The 24,239-nt window shown below is 45.2% G+C and overlaps 1 protein-coding gene across 1 annotated transcript; it reads right to left on the minus strand.

The window, feature by feature from the left end:
- Positions 1-320: 320 nt before the first annotated feature.
- LOC125706826 (cyclic nucleotide-gated cation channel beta-1-like) lies at positions 321-23,480 on the minus strand. The gene is given in 31 exon segments (XM_048973666.1): positions 321-2,305; positions 2,626-2,818; positions 3,158-3,304; positions 3,643-3,761; positions 4,089-4,172; positions 4,422-4,519; positions 4,652-4,811; positions 5,388-5,529; positions 5,626-5,748; positions 5,911-5,975; positions 6,417-6,503; positions 6,616-6,666; positions 6,809-7,017; positions 8,427-8,612; positions 8,761-8,915; positions 9,343-9,441; positions 9,811-9,861; positions 11,319-11,478; positions 12,290-12,507; positions 12,509-12,905; positions 13,418-13,448; positions 13,547-13,949; positions 16,050-16,307; positions 16,681-16,900; positions 18,827-18,851; positions 19,301-19,376; positions 21,591-21,648; positions 21,800-21,981; positions 22,402-22,495; positions 23,285-23,309; positions 23,475-23,480. Coding segments are annotated over 31 exon segments (4,371 nt in total). The 3' UTR covers positions 321-2,056.
- Between the last annotated feature and the right edge of the window lie 759 nt (positions 23,481-24,239).

Raw genomic sequence — 24,239 nt, forward strand, 5'->3', positions numbered from 1 at the left:
ATTTTTCACTCAGCATTTATTTACAGGCTGCACAAGACGAAAACCGTTCGTAAACACAAAAAAGTTGTACGCTTCTATACAGAATAAATAATTGTTTTACAATCGGGTTTTTAAAATTACAAATAAACTAATAAGTATATTCTATACATATAGTTGTGCATTTACAGTATTTCTGGCAGTTTCAGCAGCTGGTTCTTAAGTCAACCTAATTATTAATGCTATGTCACCACAAACTACAAAATTCTGCTAGAAAATTATATTTCCCTATATTCACATATAGTACTTTCTGTGCACTGTATTACAATACGTAACGACATATGTACAGGACAAGCTTTAATAAAACAATTGTACAGTGAATTACACGTACAACGTGAATTGTACAGTTATTTTCCCTGTGTTGGATATTAAATGACATATATTCCTGCTATTTTTTAGAAAAAGAATGAACAATGGTAATATGTATTGCTGGTAAAAATGCTGACCTTGAAACCAATGTACCAATTCGCGACATTTTAATGTGTTAAATACATTAAAAGTCGGACTGTTTAAGCACTTTATCCAGATCGGAGGATGATCAAAGTGTATGAAACACTAATTAAATGTACTGTCTCTCTTTACTGCCCTTAAACTGAAATGTATGCTTACCCTTGCAGCCCACAAATGACACTAGTGATATAGAAACAAGATGCATGTACTGTTCCCTTATGAATAATGGAATTTACTTACTTTTATGCAAACTGATGTACAGCTGAGAGAGCAGGCTCAGCCAGTCCCTGGAGCAGCTGGAGTTAAGGGCCACACTCAGGGGCCCAATGGTGAAATAACTGCTGACCCTGAGCTCTGAACCAACAACCTTCTGATCACGGGTGCAGGGCCCTAACCCGAAGAGCCACACATCACACACCAAAAAATCAGCACTAAAGCATCATCCCTAACAGGATAGTTTTCATATTAATTGTCTCTCTTCTTTTTCTTACTAGGTTGCAAAAAAAAACAATGAACTTTTTTCATTTCAGATTTTCTTCCTTTCTTCTAAATTATTATTCTGCATGACCATTATGTTTAATATTACTACACTTTGCCTTTCAATCATTACATTACATTTTAAATAAAACTAAAAAATGTAAAAAAAAAAAAAACACCATATCCACTCATCCTGGAACTTATAGGGTTTCAAAGTTTTTCCTCTTCGGCCAAGAACAGAAAGAGAAGCATGAATGTCAGCAGCACCAAGCCCAATGCAAAACTCTGCTAAGCGCAGATTCAACTCAAAATAGGTCATTTCTCGCCTATTTACACAGGTGAGTAGCCACTGATCAGTTCCATTTATTCACCCTTTCCAAGGACACAACAACAATAAACGTGTCCCTGATAAGATGGGTCCTTAATCACTGCCTGCTGCAGACCCCTAAGCACATTCGTCAGCAGCTGACGGACAGAAAGAAAGTTCCGGTTGTGTATCACAGCCTATAACACATAAAAAACGCAATTCCTCATATCAAGACAGTCTGATTGTCAAATGAATTCTGCCAGCCTGTTTTGGGTGTTAGAGTCACCTACTGGGTCAAGGGGCATTCCATTTGGAACAAACACCACATGATTCATCCAAAAAAGCAAAATAATGCATAAATAAATAAAAAGGAGCAGTATGCCGGAGTCTGACTGAAACTAGACATGCAGAATATAACTAGATATTCTGAAAGCATAACCATAATCATCTCCAGACGCTTGACCGCAGCTTTCCGCCACGCACTGCTGCGGACTCAGATCAGTGGTTCCAGGGGCAGCACCCGCTTTGGAATAGAAGCACACATTATCTCTATTTTGAATGACGACGTCATTTTGGGAGTGGCTCGAAGTGCCGGTTACTTGGCAGCTAATGATAGAGCCTGTAGGAGGGAAACGAGCATCTAGGCTTTGGGTTTTAGCATCTTGTGATTAAGTTATAATTTACTGGCAGGAGAGCTGAGTCTTTCAGGCACGGACATGAACTCTCCTTTTCATCTCTGTTCTACTTCTCTTGCTCCTTCTCCACCTTTCTCTTCTCTCCTATGTTTTACTTCCCTTGCTCCTCCTCTTCCTTGCCCTCCTCTCCATCCTCTGTGTCTCCTGCTTCCTCTTGCTCCGCAGGGCACACTTCCACGGAGAGCATCTCCTCCCCACCGTGCCCGGGTGTCATCCGTATCAGCATGGAGCAGTCTGAGCTTTCAGACACCACGTCGACGTCATCATGGGGGAGCTTGCGTGGGATGGGGGAGCGGCGGTGCACGGGGGAGGGAGGGGGAATCGCGGACGAGCTGGACGGCTATGAGGACAGAGACGAAACCACAGACAGGGACAAGGATCAATACCCCTGGGGAGGACATCTAAAAAACTGAAGTATAAACATTCAATCACCCCCAGTGTCCGGCTTGCAGACCCACATCTTACACAGACAGGTCTAACACCCAAACTGCTGAGGGGCTTAATGAGAAATAAACCATTCGACTCAAACCGTGCGTGTCTCATCATGGAGAGAACCATTGTATGGAGATGTTACCAAAGTTCGTTATTAAATTAAAAGTTTGTATTTTTTGAATGAGGTTATGAACGGGAAGTCAGTCTACAGATTATCCAAGGTCATACCTCTAGGGTGGAGCTGGATGTGTTTATCTTGCCCTTCAGTTTAGAGAAGATCCCTTTCATGCCAGACTTTTCTGTCACCTCCAGAGCTGCCCTGAATAATTTCGGAGTCTCTGGACGGGGTGGGATCACTTGGGTGGTGTCCTTCGTCTCCCCTTTATCATCCGCTGGCTTCTTGTTTTTTGTTAACATTTTTCTGGGAGGGAGAATGATGGTAAAAACAGCATGAATGAATTAGTTATTTTGATGTTTTCATACCATCATGCACATTTTATGCTCGCAACATTGTACCAAAGGTCGTCATTTCCTTCTCATCACATGAAACTACCCAACTCCTTTCCAAATGTGTTTTCTCATGCAATGAGGGCTTTTTTGTTTCCTAGCTCCACCTCCTTCTCCCCAGAGAGACTGGGCAGCACTCTGTGTTGGCACGGTCACAGGGCTGGTCATATGACCAAGCATGTGATTCCCCAGCTGCGATAAGAAGCGCCATGTCGGAGTTGTGGAGGCCGCAGAGGCCACAGTCCTCTCTCACTTGGCCTTCTTGCGCAGCAGCTTCTGGGATTCAGGATAATGGACCAGGATCTCCGCCAGGTCCTTCTTGTCCAGGATGAACAGGTTGGCGAAGCCATGAGCCACTACATTAGCCGTCCGTCGGTTCCCTCCTCCCAATGCCAGCAAGCTTCCCCCCAGGAGACAGACAGAAGAGATGAGTTTGGGAGGAATTTCCCTCCCCATGTTCACTCAAAGTAACGTGGTGAAGTAAGTTATTTTCACGATAAATGAACGTGGGACAATAGGCTTCATATGTCTGAGTCACAGACCATAAAAAACAAAATGAATGTGTTGGTTATCAAATGCAAGAATCATGAGTGAAAATGTGTTTAATAATAGTAGCAGTAGAAGCAGTAATAATAGCAATAATGATAACAGCAATAATTACATGTGCGAGTGATGTGCAGGTTAGATGCAGGTCAGATGAGCACTTGAAACAAAAACACTCCAGGAGTAACTCCTCACCTAATTTCTCCAAACACAGAGCCTGCCTTCAGCGTCACAAACACGGTCTTCCCGTCGGGCCCGCCCACCACTTGGACCTCCCCGGCTTTGATGATATACATTTCCCTTCCGATCTCTCCCTGCAGTGGCCGAGGGCGGAGCATTAATTTCCTAGACAGACCGTGATTGGCTCAAGGGTGACCAATGGCATGCTGCTGTTCCCACAACAAACAAGAAAAAATACTGAAATGCTACAGAGAACAAAGTCCTGGGGGGTGGTTCAAATTACTAGAAGATTAACAGCATGTAACCTGTTTACAAGCACATGAAGTTCACTAACCTAGGCTTGCCCTACTCCAGTCACATCCACAAAGCAGAAGTGAGTGATTAAATGAAATGAGAGGATAATGTAAAAAACGTAGGTTTATTGTTGCGGATTCATAAAAAAAGAGGATAGGCATATATACCTTTTTGCAAACATAGTCACCTGGGAGGTACACCACGGAGCGGAGTCTCTTTAACATGTCAAAAATCATCTGTCGGTCACAACCCTGGAAGAAGAAGGGAGATATGAAACCACACAAAAACAAAAACCAGGAGCGTAAGCAGGCAGTGACACTCTCTAAAATCAAAGGTAATTTCTGCTCCATCAGGAAAAGTCAAGTCACTGTTTAATCAAAAGAAAATGTGGTTTACAATGTTAAATAAGTGGAATAATGTTGCTCTTGAATGATTGGAAAACGGGGTGATTATGCAGACTGGATGTAGCAGAAGTGAAACGTGGTCCAGCGCTCGCTTGCCTGGAACAAAGCCACTTTGCTGACAATGTCGTAGTTGACATCCACAGCGATGTCCAGCCTCATCTTATCTGGCAGCTGTACCAGCAACCCCTGCTCGTCTGACACCGGGATGAACGGAAAGAAGCACAAAACACTGACACTCAAAGCTTCCTGGAAACCTGGAAAGGCCCGGAATTCAGTAACAGCAAAACAGAATGTATCTTGCCGGTAAGTGACTCGATGCTTCTTACCCAGCATTCCCTGGGACTGCCAGGTGTAGTCATACCAGGTCTTGACCCGGTTCTGCACATCACGAGGGATGTGGTAGGAGGCCATGTACTTGATGGTGTTGTCCATGCAGGCTCTGTAGTAGGTCTTGCCCGCTGTGGCTGCACCCACCACATCTCTCATCTGTAAGAGCGCAGCGAAGTGAGGAATCAGCTGCAAACGGGCGTTTGGAAGTAGCCGGTTATTAATGAAAGGTGTCACACAATTTAAATTATGGGTTCAGGTTGTGGGGCTTGAGGGCTTAAACCAAACATAAATCTGTATTTGTGCTAATTATACATACCACCCATCTAACCATCCATCTTCCAATCAATTATTGGAAACGGGGTCATAATTATTAGTAACTGCTAGTTATGCCCTATAGAATGATCGGTCCTTAACTTAACTGTTAAGGACCAACTTAAGCCCCATATATAAATAATCAATTGAAATTCTTAACGAATGCCCACTGAGCCAAACACTGCCCCATTGATAGTTCATCCTTTTTACTTTTGTCTCAAAACAATATGGCTGCAACTCAATGGGAAACATATCAGGTCTGAAGGCAGAACATTTACCTTTGTGGCACCATAATTAATACCTTCAGCTAAATTAAACCCTCAGGTAAACAAAAATCCAATATTCATGGTATGCCATGAGAAATAAGGTTGGGAAGCGATCGATTATGTACCTCAAGCTGATTATGTAACTCAAGCCTACCTGTCCAATCATTATGGAAAAGGCAAAGACTCCTACAAAGTAATTGACCAGCTGGAAGAGGGTCTCAAAAAGAGTGGTGGGTCCAGGAACCCCCCCAATGGTGAGGAGGGTCTTCACAGCATAGTAATAGCAGCGAATATAACTGGATAACAGAAGAGAATATGAATCTGTTAAACCATGACTAGGGAAATTAGAGCTCAGGAATCCAATTACGCCTTTGTTACTGCCGTCTGTATACCTGTTGCCCGATCCATCATATGCCCATTGAGTGGATCCAAGTCCCTCGTAATCTGAGCCCCAGTAGAAAAGACAAGCATTGCAGTGCAGGGAGTAGAGCAGGTAGGTGGTGGTACGAATGACTCTGACATGAGAGGGATAAACATGTTTTTGGAACCTCATGGCATTTTTATAGAACTCAAACGTATAATGTTTCATTTGCTACCAAGGGACAGTTTCAGGGAGAAGTCAAATAAGAATGGGTCTTAGGCCCCTCAGGTATTAATCAGCCACATTATCATCTTACCTGTAGATGTAAGCTTTGCTCAAGATGGCTTCCAGACGGTCATTGAACTCAAAGAAAGACATGAACTGTTGGTTGAAAATGGTAGAAGGGCTCTCATTACATGCTCTATTGATCATGCGTTGAACACTGAGGGTTGCCCTGCATCACAAAGAGCAGTGCACTTCTACAGTGTTACTCTTCCAGGACTTCAGTAGTGTTTCTCAACCTGGTCCACAGCGACTCCCATACAACCCACATTTTTGCTCCCTCCCAGCTCTCAGCAGAACTGACCCAAGCAATCAAGAACACTGACTACCTGGTACAGGTGTGCTGGGAACTGGGAGGGAGCACAAATGTAGGGAACTCCAAGCACTAGGTTGAGAACCTCTGATTTAGTAATATGATTCGAAGAGACGTTTATTTAGCGATAACTGTGAATTAGTCCTATTTGGGCATATAGCTTCGCCGTGTAAAAGGAACAGGAAATGCCGACTTCAACAACACAGGATTGTTTCATGAAGGCTCACCTTCAGTATCCGAGGGAGACGAAGCAGAGAATTGAAGCCGGTCTTAAAATACAACAACTCCAGTGGAATGAGAGATACGATATCCATCTGTATTACGCGGTTTTGTTAAAATAAACATTCAGTAAAGGATCAATGACAATACATTCTCAAAATGCAGGAGTATATGAAGTAACTAGTATGCTGAAAAAATTGTCCTGACCTTGAAACGCAGCGTTTTCGTGTAGTTGCCCCTCATTTCTTTTTTGTCACACTGTAACAAAAACCGGAATGATTTGGACATTAAAAATGGGTGGATTTCGCTAAGAAACCCGCGTCTATAGCAAAGTGACCAGCTGAGCTGTATAACTATATATACAGCAGGGAATCCATCACTCTGCTCGGTATTCACTCACCACGATGTCCCCGCTACGGACAAACTGCAGGCGAGGCTGAAACACCAGGACGTCCAGGATGTAGACGGCGTCACACAGGTAGTCCGCCAGCAGCCACAGGTGGATGTTGTCCGGGGTCTGGTACGGGAAGGCCCAGCGCACTGGGATCAGCCATATGTTCCAGTTCCAGGCAATCGTGACAAAGAAGAGCCAGAGAACATAGACCAGGTCTGCAGCAAAGGAGATAACCGGAGTCAGTGGTGTGGACACACTTATCTGATAACTGGCCCAGCTGGGTTGCGAGACATTCATCACCTAGATGTTTTGATTCTTCCATTTATTAACTTTACATTCCACTCAGAGGTGTGTCAAGTGTTTATCAAACCGGTCCTCTGAAAACCCCAGTCCCCCAGACAGTTCACATTTTTGCTCCCTCACATCTCCTGTTAGGACCCTCAACTAACCTCGTTTAATAAAATTGCACCCCACCCCCTTCCCTCTGGCCCACAAACTTTACTGTTATAGAAAATATTGCGGGGAGGGAGGGGGGACTCTGACAGCTTAAGTAGCCCAGGAGCCTTTGACCATATAAATGGAGACGTGAGTCTCTGCAGGACAGAGTGGGTTAGGGTTAGTGTATAAAGGTTAGTGTGCGTGTCGAAAGGTTAGTAAGCATTTCAGATGGTTAGTGGGTGTGTCAAAAGGTGGGAGTATTCACAGGAAGAGGGTCTGGCGAAGCAGGTGGAACCACACACTGAATTTCCTTTGTGCTTTCTGGAAGACCTGCTCCATTCCACACGCCCGTTACTCCAGACTGCAGAAACCTGCTCGCATGTGCCTCTGGTTCCTCTAATTCTCCCCGTGGATTTTTTTTTTTTAGCAATTTTACTGATGACACTTGAAATCTCTCTTCCCGCATTAACGTACTTGACAGACTCTGTGATGGTCGCTTCTGAAGTGTGGCTGGTGGAACAAGCTGGTAAAAAAGTGGCCTTCGCATTTCAGGCAAGGAGGACGGTGCCTCGGTTCTGCCTATTGCGCTTCTTTAGATATTCGGTGGCTGCTCCAGTTAGAAGCCCAAGGCCATTTAGAGCACGTTTTATTCTGCAGGCTGATAAGCCATGCGTAGGTGCCTCTTTCTCCTGTTTATTATGTCTGAGTCTCTGAACATGTAATTAACTAACTTGATATTTATGTGTCTGCATTTTAAAGCCATAAGCCTCTGAAATTCACTTTCTCGCATTAGATAAAATGGCCCTTTTCATGCTTCAGTAGTTACCTGCTATTATGACTGAATCATGTAAATAAATCAGTCACAGGCCTGAATCCACTTGTTCCTAAATTCGTGTAATTATCTCAGTCACTCTGCTGGTCTTTCTGCCTGTGTGGCTGCTGGTTCATATTCACGCCTCTAAAGTACAAACATTCACTGTCATTAAACAGTGAATGATAATTAACTATGTTAAAGTCTAGCAGCCATCCATGAGGTTCACCAGTGCTGTGGTTCCTGGAGGGCCGCACAGGCAGACCATAATCCCCTACAAATAAAAACTCAAATACGTGGACCGTCTGTGGGTCCCCGAGGCCCGGACTGGGACACACTGCCGTAAACAGAAGGACAGGCAGATTAAGTTCTCACTGGTGAAGGGGTCGATACTTTCAGGAAGCTGGTATTTCATGACCTTCCTGGACCATGAGGGCAGTTTCACTTTGCAGCACAGCCTTTCATAGTAGTGTTCCTCTACATCCTTGTCTGATGGACCAAGGGCCTCGTCCTTCTTCTCTTCCTCTGGAGGAAGATTCTCTGCAGGCTTCTTGGAGGGGGCTGCATATAAAGAGGTGAACGTGAGAGACTCGAGTGTTAATATGGCTCAATGTCACTATATTAGATAGATAACAACCTTGCTTTGTAAAAGGTATGATTACCTATCCATAGCAATAAACCACAGCGCATCCCACACGCGCCTACTCACAGCCAGAGGGGCTTTCGTCATCAGAATCGTCCGGATCGACGAGTTTTTCCTTGACGCGTTCGGTCCTTTCCTTAAAATGCTTCACCAGCTCCTGGAGTCGCTCGGTGACAATGGTGCTCGTTTGGCTTAAGGCGGAGGTCGGCCGGTCCTTTGTGCTGCGGAGAACAATGACAAGCTGGCAAAGGGGAAGTGACATCACAGCACTGTGTGTGCCTGCAGGGAAACCAAAAAGCATCGGCAAAGTGACGTCGCAAAGACAGCTGGAATAAGCGTATTTATTAAGAAGAGCTCACTTCTAGTAGCCCTCATATATAAAGAAATAATCATATATATATATATTTTTTAATTAACGATCATCAAGAATCCTATATAACACCTAAAAAACTACTAAAAATACTAAAATCAAAAGAAATTCCCGATTTTAGCATAAAATTAGCTGCATTTGAAATACAGGTATTTATTCCAGTGACATTGTGTTTCTCTTCTTTTTGAAACAGAAATTTGAGCTGCTGGGTGTAATATTTATAGATGTCAGGCTTTGTATTTAGGGATGTCGAACACACGTCCCAGGAGGCCGCTCACCTTTCATCAGCACTCAGGAGGCTGCTCTGGCTGCGCCAGGCCCTGATGGTTCTCTCTCCATCTTCCTCATCATTATCATCCTCGGAGTACAGCCTTTTTCTGGACAGGGCAGAAGAAGATCAGCTGCAGCATAGCAGGAGCCGCGATGGATACCACGCGTGTATGTGACATCCAGCAGGTTATGATTCATGATTCTGTGCCAAGGAACATGATGAGTCACTTGGGGATGGAATGGGTTGCATGACATTTGGAAATGGGGCTTTATTGGGTTAACACACATGACCTGGCAGGAGATATTGTTTGGATTCTGCTTAATCTGGAGCAGGGGAGGTCACAGACTCAGACGTGTGAAGCCGTAAGGCATGGTGAGGGCAGGCGGGATCTGAACATATGATGTCCAGGATGTGGGGATGCTGACTGTAAATGGCAACAGCAACAGGCAGTTGGGTTTGCTTGGATGAGTCTTACATCTTTGTCCAAAATAACTGCAACTTGGGGCCTCTGGATCCACCCATGCATCTGCCCGCACGAGGGAGATGGGTTGGACATGGGGGGGGCCGCAGGATGTGGCGGAAGACGGAAAGAGAAGGAAGGATAGAGGAATGAAAAGACAGAGGACAAGCTGTAAAACTACCAGGCTGGGGTCAAGTCAGTTGCGATACAATCTGTCTATGCCAGATGAATCCTCTGTCATTCGCAGTGTAAAATACACAGAACGTTAACACTTTGGAAACATTCTTGTAAAAGTCTAGTAATTTGCATATGATTATGTGTGTAACCTGCACACAATATTTTAATAACATTGCTTTAGACTGATAACATCCAACGTCTATACTAAAACAGTCATAATGACAACTTTTATAACGATAGTCATATATCTTACTGTTGCACACAATTACACTGTGAGGTAAAATGACTCTGAGCTACAAGAAATGTTTCACCAGCTGTTTTACAAGAGGTGGGCTATGAGGTGGGCTAAGAGGTGGGCTATGAGGTGGGCTATGAGGTGGGCTAAGAGGTGGGCTATGAGGTGGGCTATGAGGTGGGCTATTTTACATGTTCCACATGTGATCACGTGCTACACATCAGGGTTTCCCAAGCCAGTCCTCGGGACCCCCAGCCAGTCCGTATTTTCACTCCCTCCCGGCTTCCTGCCAGACAGTCCACATTTTTGCTGGGGAGCTGGGAGGGGACCCCCGAGCACCGGGTTGGGAAACACTGCTATACATCATAACTATTTATATTTGGAAATGTTAGAATAAAAACTGGAACAGAAGGAGAAGCACAAGGGATGTAAGACAAATCTCTATGCTCCTGTGATTAGAAAGCCACCAACGATGGAGGGATGGATCTCACTGCTCCGACCAAGCAGGGCTCACAGAATACGAAGAAACACATAGATCAGGAAAAGAGAAAGGCACAGCTAAGGGGGCAGGAGCGGGATGAGCTGCGGTGGAGTGTGTAAGCGTCTAACCGCACACATCAAGCTGATACACTGTACACTCTGCAGCTACAGCTACCCATAAATCTCATCTCTGCTGCATTCTTACTCGTTGTCCTCTGATTTGCTTTATACGAAGAGAAAAAGAGAGATATACAAAAGGAATGAAGTTTTATCATCTCCCCATGTAAAGAGGCCGTAATGTCACGGTTAATGCACGACGGGCCATGCATTATACGCTTTTGAACACTTGGCTGTGGAGACAAAGAACCACCCAATGCACTGTGCACTGAAAAACTGCGTAGTGTGTTTAAGTCATATAATGCACGAACTGCAGTGCATTGACCTGCTTATACAGCAACACTGGCATCACACGTTTGCACCTAAAGATATCATTTCCACGTTGATGAGCCAAAGACGAACGCATAGGTAGAAATACTTTCTTCTGCCAATGATTAAAACATTTTGCTTTGATATAACCCTAACCCTTCATCATAGCATTGTAATAGTACGCTGATCGGAGGCGTCAGCTCACCTCCGAGAGGCCATGTTCAAGCCGGGCACAGTCAGGGTTTTAAGGTTGGGTTTGTGTGGGGTGACAACTTCAGGCAGGTAGCTAGGACCCCCTCCCAGCTCTCCCTCTGTGTCCACATCCTCCACGTTGACAGCGGGGTGCATGCTTAACCTGGAGCTCTCTGAGGGAGTGAGTCTGAGTGAGCATCCTAAAACCACAAAGTCACTCTTTCTGCTAACTTAAGTGGCAAACATCCGCTATCTGAATTTTCTGAATTATCTGAAGTAGTGTTGCTCAACCCAGTCCTTGGGGACCCTCAGCCGGTCCACATTTTTTGCTCCCTCCTAGCTCCCAATGCACCTGTACTAGGTATTTGGGGTTCAGGTGCGCTGGAAGATGGGAGGGAGCAAAAATGTGGACTGTCTGAGGTCACAGAGGACTGGGTTGAGGAACGCTACTCCAAGTAAGTGAGACCCTTGAGAAGCACAGCATTATATATGTTTGTGAGAAACCTGGGATGCAGTGTGACGCACCATGCTACAGTTCAGGATGTAACGGCAGTGTGACGCACCATGCTACAGTTCAGGATGTGACCGCAGTGTGACGGCAGTGTGATGCACCATGCTACAGTTCAGGATGTGACGGCAGTGTGACCGCAGTGTGACGGCATGGCACTAGGCTGCCCCATAAAGGCAGAAAACAGTAACTACACCCGCACTAAAACTGTACACCCTCACTAAAACTGTACACCCTCACTAAAACTGTACACCCTCACTAAAATTGATGAAAAGGGCTTCAAAGTTCTTTGACTGTCCACCCGAATATGTAGTAGGTGAATGATAGTGTACTTCTTAAATGTGTATTTATCAAGTAACTAAGATATTTTGTTTTGAGATAATACAATGAGACCAGATTTCAATCATAACTCAGATAAAATGTGCTGTAATGGAGCTGCCTTTGTGTGGCACTAGAGGATGATGCGAATGTTTCACCTGAGGGTCGGGCGGAGGGCAGGCTGGGGTTTTCCTCAATGTGGAAGCTAGGATTAGAGAGGCCTGATAACAGCTTGGAATGGCCAATGGGAGGCAGGCGGGGGTAACTGGGAACATTGGGAAGCTCCAGCGTGCTGCCAGGGGAGGATGGGGAGGGGGTCCGCGAGAGCAGGGCGGGGTCCTGCTGCACTAGTTGGTCTAACTCCAGGGCTAGATTCTGCTTAGGCATCTTGTTGAGGCTTGAGTCTGTTCAGGCGGTTCACGATGTTGAGGTAGTACTGGCGGCTGAGCTGGGGTATCTGAACGAGCTGTGGGGGCAGTTGAGGTTTCAACTGGGCTAGCTGCGCCTGCAGGTGCTGGTTGAGCTGGTCCAGGTGTGGCTGCAGGTGCTGGTTGAGCAGGTCCAGGTGTGGCTGCAGGTGCTGGTTGAGCTGGTAGAGGTGTAGCTGCAGGTGGTGGTTCAGCTGGGCCAGCTGAGGGGGCAACTCCGGCATGGGGGGCAGTTTCGGCAAAGTCACGCCACCATCCTGCAGGCGACGGCTGCAGTGGTCGAGGCAGTCAGGCATGTAGGGGACTCGCATTAGACAGTGTTTTACTGCAGGACAGCTGCCTGGGGCTGAAAGGCAGAGACAACACAGCCTGTCACTGTCTCATGCTCTGCAAAACTGACAGATTTGTTTTTTGTTTTTTTTTACAACTGTCAGCCTATTAAGCTGAGGAAAATTCATACTCAGCATCAGCACAAGGACAGCGACCATCAAGAAGCTGAACCTGAGAACCTCACAAGCGCTCTCTGCTCTGCGAGACACAATGGTCTCAACTGTCCTGTGTTTCAATAAGGGAATCACAAAAAGCCCAAAATCACAATATTACATTATTTACTCGTGTTAATTACACTATAGGCCAGTGTTTCTCAACCCGGTCCTCGGGGACCCCAGACACTCCACGTTTTTGCTCCCTCCCAGCACCCGGTGAGCTGAGAAGGAGCAAAAATAGGGACTGTCTGGGTTGAGAAACACAACCATAAGCAGTCTGCAAGACATACAAGCCCTCCACAGTGTCATACACTACATTTAAGGATGATTTGCGCATCTGTGAATTTCATTTTAACGAAGCATGCGGACTTGCCTTCACACTTGACCCCCTTATCATCTTCACCCTGCAATGGTGCAAATGAACAGCTATAAATGACTGAACTGTGGAGCTGCATAACCAGGATGTCACAATGGTTTGGCAGCAAGGCAACGCTGGTCTTACCTGTGCAGAAACTGGGGCGAGACACTGATCCTCGCTACTCTTTGGCTGCTTGGTCACTGGTGGACAATCCGCGTTGTCTTCAGATGGGGAAATTCTGCTGTGTGAGTCTTTCTTTGTTACCACTGCTGGTTTAGGCGGTGATGATGGTTCAGTTACTGGTTCCTCAGTCAGAGGAGATAATGTCCTTAGATGGTCAGGTTCTGTGGGTGAAGGAAGCTCTGTCTCTACTGATTCTGATTTCTGGTCCTCGAGAGGAGGTGATAATGCCTTGACTTCATCCGCCCCTGGTTCCCAGTGAGAATTTCTGTGTGGTTGTGGAGGGGGGCTCTGAGCTAATGTCTCTGAAGACTGTAGTTTGCGTTCTGGAGGGCTGCGTATATTCTCCACGGGACACACGAAGCACCTGTGGAAAGCCAAAAAATGTCAGGAAAACAACACACTCAAGACCCGGAGCATGTGCAGTATTAACTGTCCTATGCAGTATGTGACGGAACCCACAGCAATGCCTACATCGCGGCTGCTCTTTAAATACAAAACATCCCAAGCGTTTGCAACAGTGACATCATGTTAAATACTGGCGAAATTATCACAATATATACAAAAACCCCTTTAGCATCCAAATCGTGCAGCAAACTAACATTCACAATGAAATAAAGAATAAAAACATCACGGGAATGGCAATAGTGTTGCGTAACTTTTTAATGGTTTTAAAACGGCAGCGACAGCTACTAGACGAATACCGTAACTATCTGGTAGAGCATATTTACAAGCAGCCCTAGAATGAAGACAAAAAAAGAAATAGCAAAAAATCCACTTACAAAAGGTCCACCGGAAGGTTCTGTAAAAAAGAGGACGGCTCTAGAATTTACACATTAGCAGTCATGTCAAAAGGAGTTATAAAGTGCAACCAAATACGCATGGAACAAGCGTATGCGAAAGATAAATCGAGCTTCTAAATCATATTTCTCGTGCAGTAAGTGGAGATTGCGCCATCCTTTTGCAGTGTCAGCGCAGAAAACATGAAAGCAGAGGTAAGTTTCTAAGGCAACCGTCCAGAGGAGAAGCAGCGCAGTTGCTATGACTGGGAAGCGTGTTGCTATAGCAGCGGGAATAATTAATGAACATCCTACTGGGATTTTCCGGAGTTTACAGTGAAGCGATGGCCTGTAGGGACAAGCCCGAACGCATTCTGTGCCTTAGGCGGGAACATATGGGACAATGACTTCACAAACATTTACGGAAAACACGTCAATTTGTTGCACATCAAAGGTCGTTTCATGCTCATTAATAATTTATTTTAGAAAAAGACTCAGGGTAACACCATTTGCCAAAAATGAATTCAAGATTCAACAATGAATACTTAGTAAAGCATGTGAGTTTAAAAGTGAAGTAAACGGTTAATATTTAAAGCATTAATTAGTTTCCTTTTTAAATAATTGAAAATAACTACAAAGTAAATTAAGTAAAACGAATGTAATGTAAACTTGGTAAGTCTCTCCACCTCAGCATCAATCTGCTGTTTCAAAAGACCGAGAAAATCTATTGCATTGGACTTGTTGCATGTTAGCTTTTCAGTCTTTCTGTCTTTGAATCTACAAGTGCATCATGTAATGTATAAGAGACCACTCCATATTTTAAAAAATCTGCATTTTTAAATCCTGGTTTAATTCTGGTTCTGTTAGTAGAAGGCTACACTGCACGGCAGGCTGCTTCCAGGCTCAACGTTTTTTGGATGTATTGAAAATTAACTATTAAGAACAATAGTATCATTATACAGTGGTACAACAGCAATTTCCTTACACAGTCAGCAGCTCAGACTATATATGAACAGAAGATGCAGAGGATCTCTGGTCCCCACTGTTAATGTAACAGTTTAGTGCATATTATTGAAGAACCCTTCTGAAAAATAATCCCACCATGCAAAAACCCACTGATACGGAGGCATAGAGTGTGGATGTTCGCCCTGCAGACCCTCTGCAGGCTGAGGGCTCTTACACTGCCGTCGAATTCTCTGCGATCTCCTCCTCGCTCTCCTCCTGTATCCTCAGTAACCTGTGCAGCACATGACCGGGGAAGCACCCAAGGTCAGGTAGCTGCCCACCATCTCGTTTGGCCAAATAACTGAGTGATGCTGGCTTGTTAATCTACTACAGAAACTAAATTAGAATGGGAACAGGACTTACTCTGGATCTTCTTCATTCTCTTGGTTCTGGATATCTAGACATCTTTGTGAAACAAACAGTGGTTAGGCTGGGATGTTCATACAGGACTTTGGGAGGTCTCTGTGTCATGGCGATCTGCTGCCGTGCCACGTACTTACGTCACAGCTCCCATTCTCACATAGCGCTTTTTATCGCAAGCCGGGAAGCCGCCAAGGCGCCACTGAGGCGCCGCCAAGGCAGCACAGAGATATCCAGAGTCAAGGAGGGAGAAGTGCCCGGACCTTTCTCATATAACTCAGTGTGGGGCAGGCTGGTGACTGAGATTCGGCTGCATATCTTACTGTTCTCCACCGTCTGTCTCCGCCTGAGGCTCCCACGCCTTCATGGCGGCCCGCTCCTCCACCCGCTCCTCCGCCAGCTTCCTCACCGCTCTCTCGACGGCCCGCCTGGCAAACTCCTCCGCCATCCTCGCAGACTCCAGCCTCTCCAGTTGGAGTCTGGAGAAAGCAAACAGGGCTCGGTTGCCAATCCGAGGTGCAGTAGAGGATTCTGGGGCGGGGACTAGCAGGAAGTATGCATGGTATATTTGGCGTTGAACTCTTGAAGCGATCGCCAGCCTATTTAACTCACTACACACACGGTAACCCCACCCATCGTGGCTTATCAAAGTCTCATTTCTCGAATGACTAAAGTGATTAATTCAAAACAGAGAAAAGATCTTTCTATGTCATGAAGCTACAGCATGGACCCGCTCCCGGACACCCTCAGACCCAGGTGTGGGACATCTTCCCCAGTTCTCCTCCTGAAATCGGTGGCCTGGTTACGGCATATATGCCAACAAAGAACCTTTAACCATATTCAAGAGCGTAGGCTTGATTTCAACACTGGTAGGGACCATATCAGTCCTGAACCCCCGGCTCCCTTAACACACACAGTATTCCTACAATATTGGTCCCAAATCTACATCCTTGCCTCTCCTCCAGAGTTGCCAGTAGGGCCTCCTCGGCCTCCCGCTTGATGCGGTCCATGATAGGGGTCCAGCGCCCAGTCTGTGTGCCTGCACCCTCCTGCTGAATAACCTGAGGCAGGCGGCCCAGAGGGACGCTCACGTCCCCCATCTCCCACTTTCCCCTCTCCCAGTCTGGATCGACATCTTCCAGAGCCATCTCCTCGGGATCGCGATATAGACAGCCTGGAGGAAAGGCAGCCATGTGTGGGATCAATGCTGCCAGTCTGACTGCATGATCAGCATTAACCACGGGGGTGGCAGTCAGCACGAACAAGACCAGCAGTGAGGTTTCTTTCATTTGGGATTGGCACGCTCAATCATAACAATCATCAGAATGACCTTTAAATAACAGCTAAGAAAAAACAGTGATCGTGATTAAGTCACACAAAGCATTAGAAGTAATAACCAATGTTATGATGTAGCGTCTACCTTAAACATTGCCCAAATAGTTTCATTAAACTTAAAACCATTGAATGGAGCTTACAACTTTCTTAATGGTTTTATTAAATCATATGTAGATTTACTATTATCTGTGGAAACCTTAAAGAATTTCTGGTTCAGCATAACCGATGTTGGTGTGTTTTGCCTGACTAACTGCTCTTGTCAGTGTTGAGTAACACTTTGCCAGTACAGTAATGCAGCATGGACAAGCAAGGCCCTGAACACTGTAAAATGCCCCCCCATACATAACACACTGTACTCTGTACTCTGGCTCATGACTTTATTTTATACCACAAAGCATTTTCAACAAGATAGCTGCCTTAGGCATGCGGAAGCTGTTTGCAGAGAAAGGAAAAAACACACACAGAAATATCTGAAGAAACAGTGATTTACAGTTTTGTAGTTTCAGGCTCTGATCATGTTCACTCAGGGGGTGAAGAGGTACAGCTACAAAAAACATGCAGCTGCATACTGGGAGCTCAAACACAGTGATGAGAGATGCAGACTCGTGGCGGAGGGGATTTCTATGCCTAATCAATCGTTGCCTGGTTTGACCTAACAAGCGAATGCAGTGATCAAACGAGGGCAGTGATTTACCAGTGCATTACAGCAATACTGAAAAGTGAAACATACTAATTCCATACTGTGTACACCGCAGCTAAAAGCACCAAGGTGTGATGCAACTATAAGTACCAGATTTCCAACTTGTAATTTGTCCTCTCATGCTAAAGGTATTAAACAATTAAACAACACAGTCTTTAACTGGGGACAAAACAAGGACAACTGGTATTTCAGGGTCATATTCCATGACAATTTAATTGGCTGTTACTCTGCAATATAAACATTTCCCTTGTAATGCATTATAGCTATGTGAACGCTGCTAGTTCTAGCTGTTCTGTTTCTCTACAAAGCAGTTATGTCTGTTTTTGAGTCAATTATACTTTCTTCATATTTCTCTTTATGTTTGCCAGTCTGTCCGTGTGCCTGTCAGCCTGTCCGTGTGCCTGTCAGCCTGTATGGGTGCCTGTCAGCTTGTCTATGTGCCTGTCAGCCTGTTCTTGTGCCTGTCAGCCTGACCATGTGCCTGCCAGCTTGTCTGTCTGCCTGTCATTCTGTCCATGTGCCTGTCAGTTTCTCTGTGTGCCTATCAGTCTGTCCTTGTACCTGTCAGCCTGACCATGTGCCTGCCAGCTTGTCTGTCTGCCTGTCATCCTGTCCATGTGCCTGTCAGTTTCTCTGTGTGCCTATCAGTCTGTCCTTGTTCCTATCAGCATGTCTGTGTGGCAGAATTTTCCTCAGTCTTCATTCTCTTTATGTTTGAGAGGCTGTCAGCACCTTCCCCCCTGAAACGGAAGGAGAAGAGGAGCTGAGTTAGTCTAAATCTCACATTACAGCCTCACAGGGACACCATGGCCCCCCTCTGTACTCTGACATAGGAGATCTCTGCCTAGGTACGTCCTGCAAGTGTAAGTGTTTAATGGTTTTGGCCGAAGTGTTACAAAACATAAACCTGGACAGGATTGGTTCAGGTCTGGTGTTTTCTCAAAAATGTCAGCCTGTATTTCCTGCTGGCTTGACTTTATGAAATTCTCTTGTCCCTTCATTGTGTGCAGACAGCCGACTAATGTGATTAAATCTATTCTAAAAAAAAAAAAAACTGTCACATACCATTTTGTACAGCCTCAGTGTGACCCTATGCAACAAAAAGACAGGGAAAGTTATTGAAGAATGATGGCAGTTGTATGAGTATGAGTACAGGTTCATGTGCACTTTGTAATTTACGCAGATCATCATCTTGCTGAGACACACAGATACTGATGAGAGCAAATCCTGATGCCAGAGAACAGGGTCAGACATTTATATATTTAAGTCATACTTCTATGTCTGTGTGTGTGTTGGGGAGCGTGGGGGTTCCATCAGGTCTTTTGCTGAATGCATGGTAAATGTGTTTGTTACCTTTCTACAACTGACTTACAAAGCCAAAGGTTCCTGGGCTCCAACTAAGCAGACGATAGAACTTCTAGCCCTGAATCTAGCAGATGATGTCACTGCTATTCAGCCAATCAGAACTGAGGACAGCAGACCTCAGGACCCTTTTCACTCTGATGGCCTTGTGCTATAGGGTCCTCGCGCCTGACTCACCGCAGTGCTGTCTTTGTGTTTGACGGCAGGCTGTGGCATCCAGCGGCTCAGCTCCTGCAAAATCCAGCTCAGCACACTACAAGACGGGCATACAGACACATTCTGTTAATGCCACTGAAGAATAAATGCACAATCCTATTCTAGCCCCACAATGCTCCCATTCCATCTAGAAGCTTCCAAACTATTTCTCCAGCTGCTGGCTGCAGTAATCTACTAAAATTGGCCTTTATTTAAGATCGACATTAGGTCCGTTTTATTGCCTTATAATAAAGATACTCATGAAAGCCAAAGCCTGTAAAACAAGCTTCTCAAAACAAAAATGTACTGTTTCCCCTGTAACAAATGATGCGCTTGTCTTTCTATATAAACAAGTTATATAAGAATCCTCATTGTTGCACCACTTGTGTGCAGTAGTGCTTCATTGTCACACCAGCAGTACAGCAGCTACAAAATGCATAAGTACAGAAACGCAGGCATAGAGATAGAAATGCATAATATGCAAAGAAGCATGAGAGCAGAAGTGTTTACATAGATATATGTATAATAGAAAATGGCAACTGGGCAACATAGCAAAGAAGCGGCTGAGCCCATGGACCCTACTGCACATTGCTGTTAGAGAGGTTCACATCCATTTTCTCTCTATATATCAGTACTGCAGCACTATCAGCTTGATGGTATTTAACCCTCTGTGTGCTGGGCACATCGACCAGGCTGGCAGAGAACTTTGGGCATCGAGGTTGCAGCCTCACTCCTCTTCTTCTCATTGGCTGTTTGCCCTGCTCATTTCCTTGTTGTGCTTCCATTGCCACATTGCAACACTGTGTTGCTCTGTCAATATATGCTTGGCGACTGAATGCTTGATGCACCTCTGTGCAATGTCAGAGAACTGGCTGATCACTGCTCGATCTAACGCCTTAAACATTCCCCTCTACTGGTGAAAGTCAAGATACAACTGACAGCAATTGATCAATTTAGGACACATTTATATAAAAAAGACTGTAATAGATATGTATAGAGAATATGCTTGACCAATTATGACAACTGGTTCATCCATTTTGTATGTAATAACTTATGCAACAAACTAATGCCTAGATGTTTTTTTTTTTGGGGGGGGGGGGGGTACGTCTATTCCAGTGGTGGAACCAGTATAATACATTTTGACCAACATGACATAAACAGTTGAAAATGTAGGAATCAGCAGATGACTGTACATGATCATTTGCATGACTGAGCCAAAGCATTTGCAATTTGAACAAAAAAAAGAGACTTTACATTTATGATGTGCACAAGGGAGCCGATGATGTGGAGGTTGTACAAGTAGTTATGAGAATTTCATTTCTGATCTGAGAAATGTACCATATATACCAAGTGACTGAGCAAAACTGTAACCCGACATTATGTCAGGGTCTACGCCGGGCTGCCCCAGCCTTTCGTGTCTCCTCTCTGTGGCCGGCCTCTGTCGCTGGCCATCCTCTACTCCCTGTTGTCCTTAGTGTGTTTCACCAGCTCACTTAGACTGCCGGATGGCTCTATGGGTGTCTACCTATAAACCCCTCTGTTGTGTGTTTGAGTCCATCCACCTCTGTCTTTCTGTTTTGTAGATTTTCGTGTCTAGTGGGACCCGGGTTTGAGTCTCCGCCTGGGTCACATGTGTGCGGAGTTTGCATGTTCTCCCCATGTCGTCGTGGGATTTCCTCCGGGTACTCCGGTTTCCCCCCACAGTCCAAAAACATGCTGAGGCTAATTGGACTTTCTAAATTGCCCATAGGAGTGCCTGTGTGTGAGTGTGCCCTGCAATGGGCTGGCCCCCCATCCTGGGTTGTTCCCTGCCTCGTGCCCATTGCTTCCAGGATAGGCTCAATACCCCCCTGTGACCCAGTAGGAGAAGTAGTTTGGAAGATGGATGGATGGATGTTGTCTAGTGTTTCATTTGTATCAGTTTTTCTGCTTCCTGAGTTTTGTGGTTTGCATTTTGTTTCTGGGTTTGTTAGGTGCCTGAGTTGATTGAGGTGATTGTGTTTTACTTGTCTTTGCTATAATTCTGTTTCTTAGTTTGCCTGAAACAGTCCCTATGGTATTTGCTGGAACAGTACAATTTGTGTGACCATTCATGCTATCACCTCTACCACAAATATGTCGTTGTCTTAAGAACATGGACTATTAAATGGCGCCCTCTTCTGGAGGATAAATAAATTTTATAAAATTTGATAGACCTCAATATTGACAAAGATGGATAGACTACAGGTCAAAACGGGATTTTTTTTTTTTAAATCCCTTTTTGCTGTCTTACTTTGGTAATGGGGGTTCTTCTGTCACGTGTTTTGATGGCTCTTCTGGTGGTGAGACCACTGAGAGAGGAGAGATACAAACAGACTGAAAGCACCAGCACTACCAGGCATGGGTCTGGTCAATCACAGCTTGCCGAACTCCTAAGGAAACCGGTAAAGTTGGTGACTCATTCAGGTTAGATGATTGGCAGTGCATGATAAGCTCCCCCACCTTTCTCCACTTCAGGGGCTGGAGCTGGTGCTAGAGGTGGCGTGGCGGATGAAGATGGAGTTGCAGCTGGAGAAGACGCAAGGGTGTCCCTTTCCAAAGAGGTCTCTGTGTTGACAGGAGCGTGGACCTCTGGGGGCTGGGGGATCACCTTCTCAAAGCTGTGCTTCAACCAGCCAAGAACTCTGCGTACAAATGCAGGCAGTTTTTAAATTTCGGGTTTACTGACAAAAAGAAAGCAGACCTTACTCAATGTCTAATGCATGGCTGCAGAACACATCTGAACAAGGGGGGGGGCATAACAGGAAGTGGGGGGCATAAAGTCAGGTCCAGTTACGTGCTTTTGGAAAATCTCAGATATAACTTTTTGTCTTTTCGTTTAACTTCTAAAGGCTGCTCAGATCACAATGCACTTCATTGCATCGCAGTGCATGTTGAGATTTGGCTAATGCTGTCAACAAGGTAACATTAAATTTACATTCCAAAAATATAGATGACTGGTAGACTTCAAATTGCAACACTCGGTGAGTAACCAATATTGTTTGCCTCATCTAAAAAAATCACATGTTTGTTAATAAAAAATAGCAGATCAGAGATATTCACACCTGGGAGAGAGAGGTTGCTTATTGTTGTCCACTTCTGAAGGCTCTCTGTCAGACATGACCTCCAACACTGATATTTGCGGGACCAGTTCTGCATCTGGGCACAGCGTTAGCCTCAGTAATCTCACCACCAAGAGAATAACACTTCTAACCACTCACACACAGAAACATCACTGCCAATATTAACAAAAGTGCCGAGCACCTGTTAACAGTGCATTAATTTAATTTAACCCATATTATGCTGACTAGGGGGTGGCATGGTGGTGCAGTGGGTAGCACTGTTGCCTCACACCTTTGGGTTCCAGGTTCGAATCTCTGCCTGGGTCACATGTGTGTGGAGTTTGCATGTTCTCCCCATGTTGTCATGGGGTTTCCTCCGGGTACTCCGGTTTCCCCCCACAGTCCAAAGACATAATAATAATCGATACTTTTATTGTCCCCGTAGGGAAATTGTCTTTACGCCTCCCACAACTTGCTCTTTTTTCATAGAGGAAGGTGTCTGCGAAGGGCTGCCACCCATAGCGGCGCCCAGAGAGCTGGGAGTTAAGGGCCTTGCTCAAGGACCCACAGTCTGAGGCGGGGTTTGAACCTGCGACCTTCTGATTACAGGCACACAGGCTTTAGCCCACAGAGCCACACACTGCTCCTGCTGAGGCTAATTGGAGTTGTTAAATTACCCGTAGGTGTGCATGTGTGAGTGAATGGTGTGTGAGTGTGCCCTGTGATGGGCTGGCCCCCCATCCTGGGTTGTTTTCTGCCTTGTTCCCATTGCTTCCAGGATAGGCTCCAGACCCCCCGTGACCCAGTTGGATAAGCAGTTTGGACAATGGATGGATGGATGATGCTGAACAGTAAAGACTGATGTCTTTCAGCTGGTCTTACTTACTTGGGATATCCTTTGCATTGCATATCTGAGAAAGAATAAAGATTCACGTTTGTTATCATAATTGACATCATTCACAGCATTTTATAACTGCTCATCTAGTGAAGCTTCTCTTATACTTAAGTCAGGAAGAAAGCTTGAGAAGAATGAAAGTAGATGAGCAAAGTTTGGTTAGGATGGGAGGCAAGCTCACAGACATAAGGACATTTTTACTCTTCACTCAACCTGAAAGAGTGTGTTAGATCATTAAGAGGGATTCAGTTTGAACTTGGGGAGATACAAGGACTTGTAACCTGTTAAGCCATCATAGACTCATGACAGATCTAATGCACACCTCAAAGGGATTTGTACTGTAATATCGTTTTATATACAACATACAAATAAACATGGCATCCATTACCTGTCACACGCATGCTGGATTCACCAGCTAGCTCCAATCACAGACTGTTCATTTTGGATCCAAAGGCCCCGCCCATGAATAATTTGGGGGTAGTGCAGGAACACCCTCTTTGGAGGGTTTTTTGAAAACAACTCCAATAGCTTTGAGGGACGAGGAATAAAGAATGACTGCGACGGAGCCAAGTAATTTGTATAGCATCCGCTGGAGAGTTTGGCTGTGGGCAATTTTTGAGATGGGGGAGTATCATGTACAACCGGTTAGGGCTGCTGACAATGAAGATAGGTAATGAGGATGCAGCTCATTTCTTTTAAGGGGGAAGGATTGATTGCCTCCTGTGGGAAGGTAGGGTTAGGTTAAGTTTGCTTATTTTAATTCTCTCGTGTATGGGCATGAACTCATTGCCCAGCTCACTCAGTTTCCTCATCGCAGCCCAGTTTATTTATGAAACAATCCTCGAGGGAGGTTCTTGTTCCTTATTCAAGATAAGTATTTTATTATTCAAATACATGATTAGTGGGAGGGGCTTATGCTGGTTCGCGGCCAATGACACTGAACATG

Source organism: Brienomyrus brachyistius, chromosome 13 (genome assembly GCF_023856365.1).
Source record: "Brienomyrus brachyistius isolate T26 chromosome 13, BBRACH_0.4, whole genome shotgun sequence".
Taxonomy (NCBI): Eukaryota; Metazoa; Chordata; class Actinopteri; order Osteoglossiformes; family Mormyridae; genus Brienomyrus; species Brienomyrus brachyistius.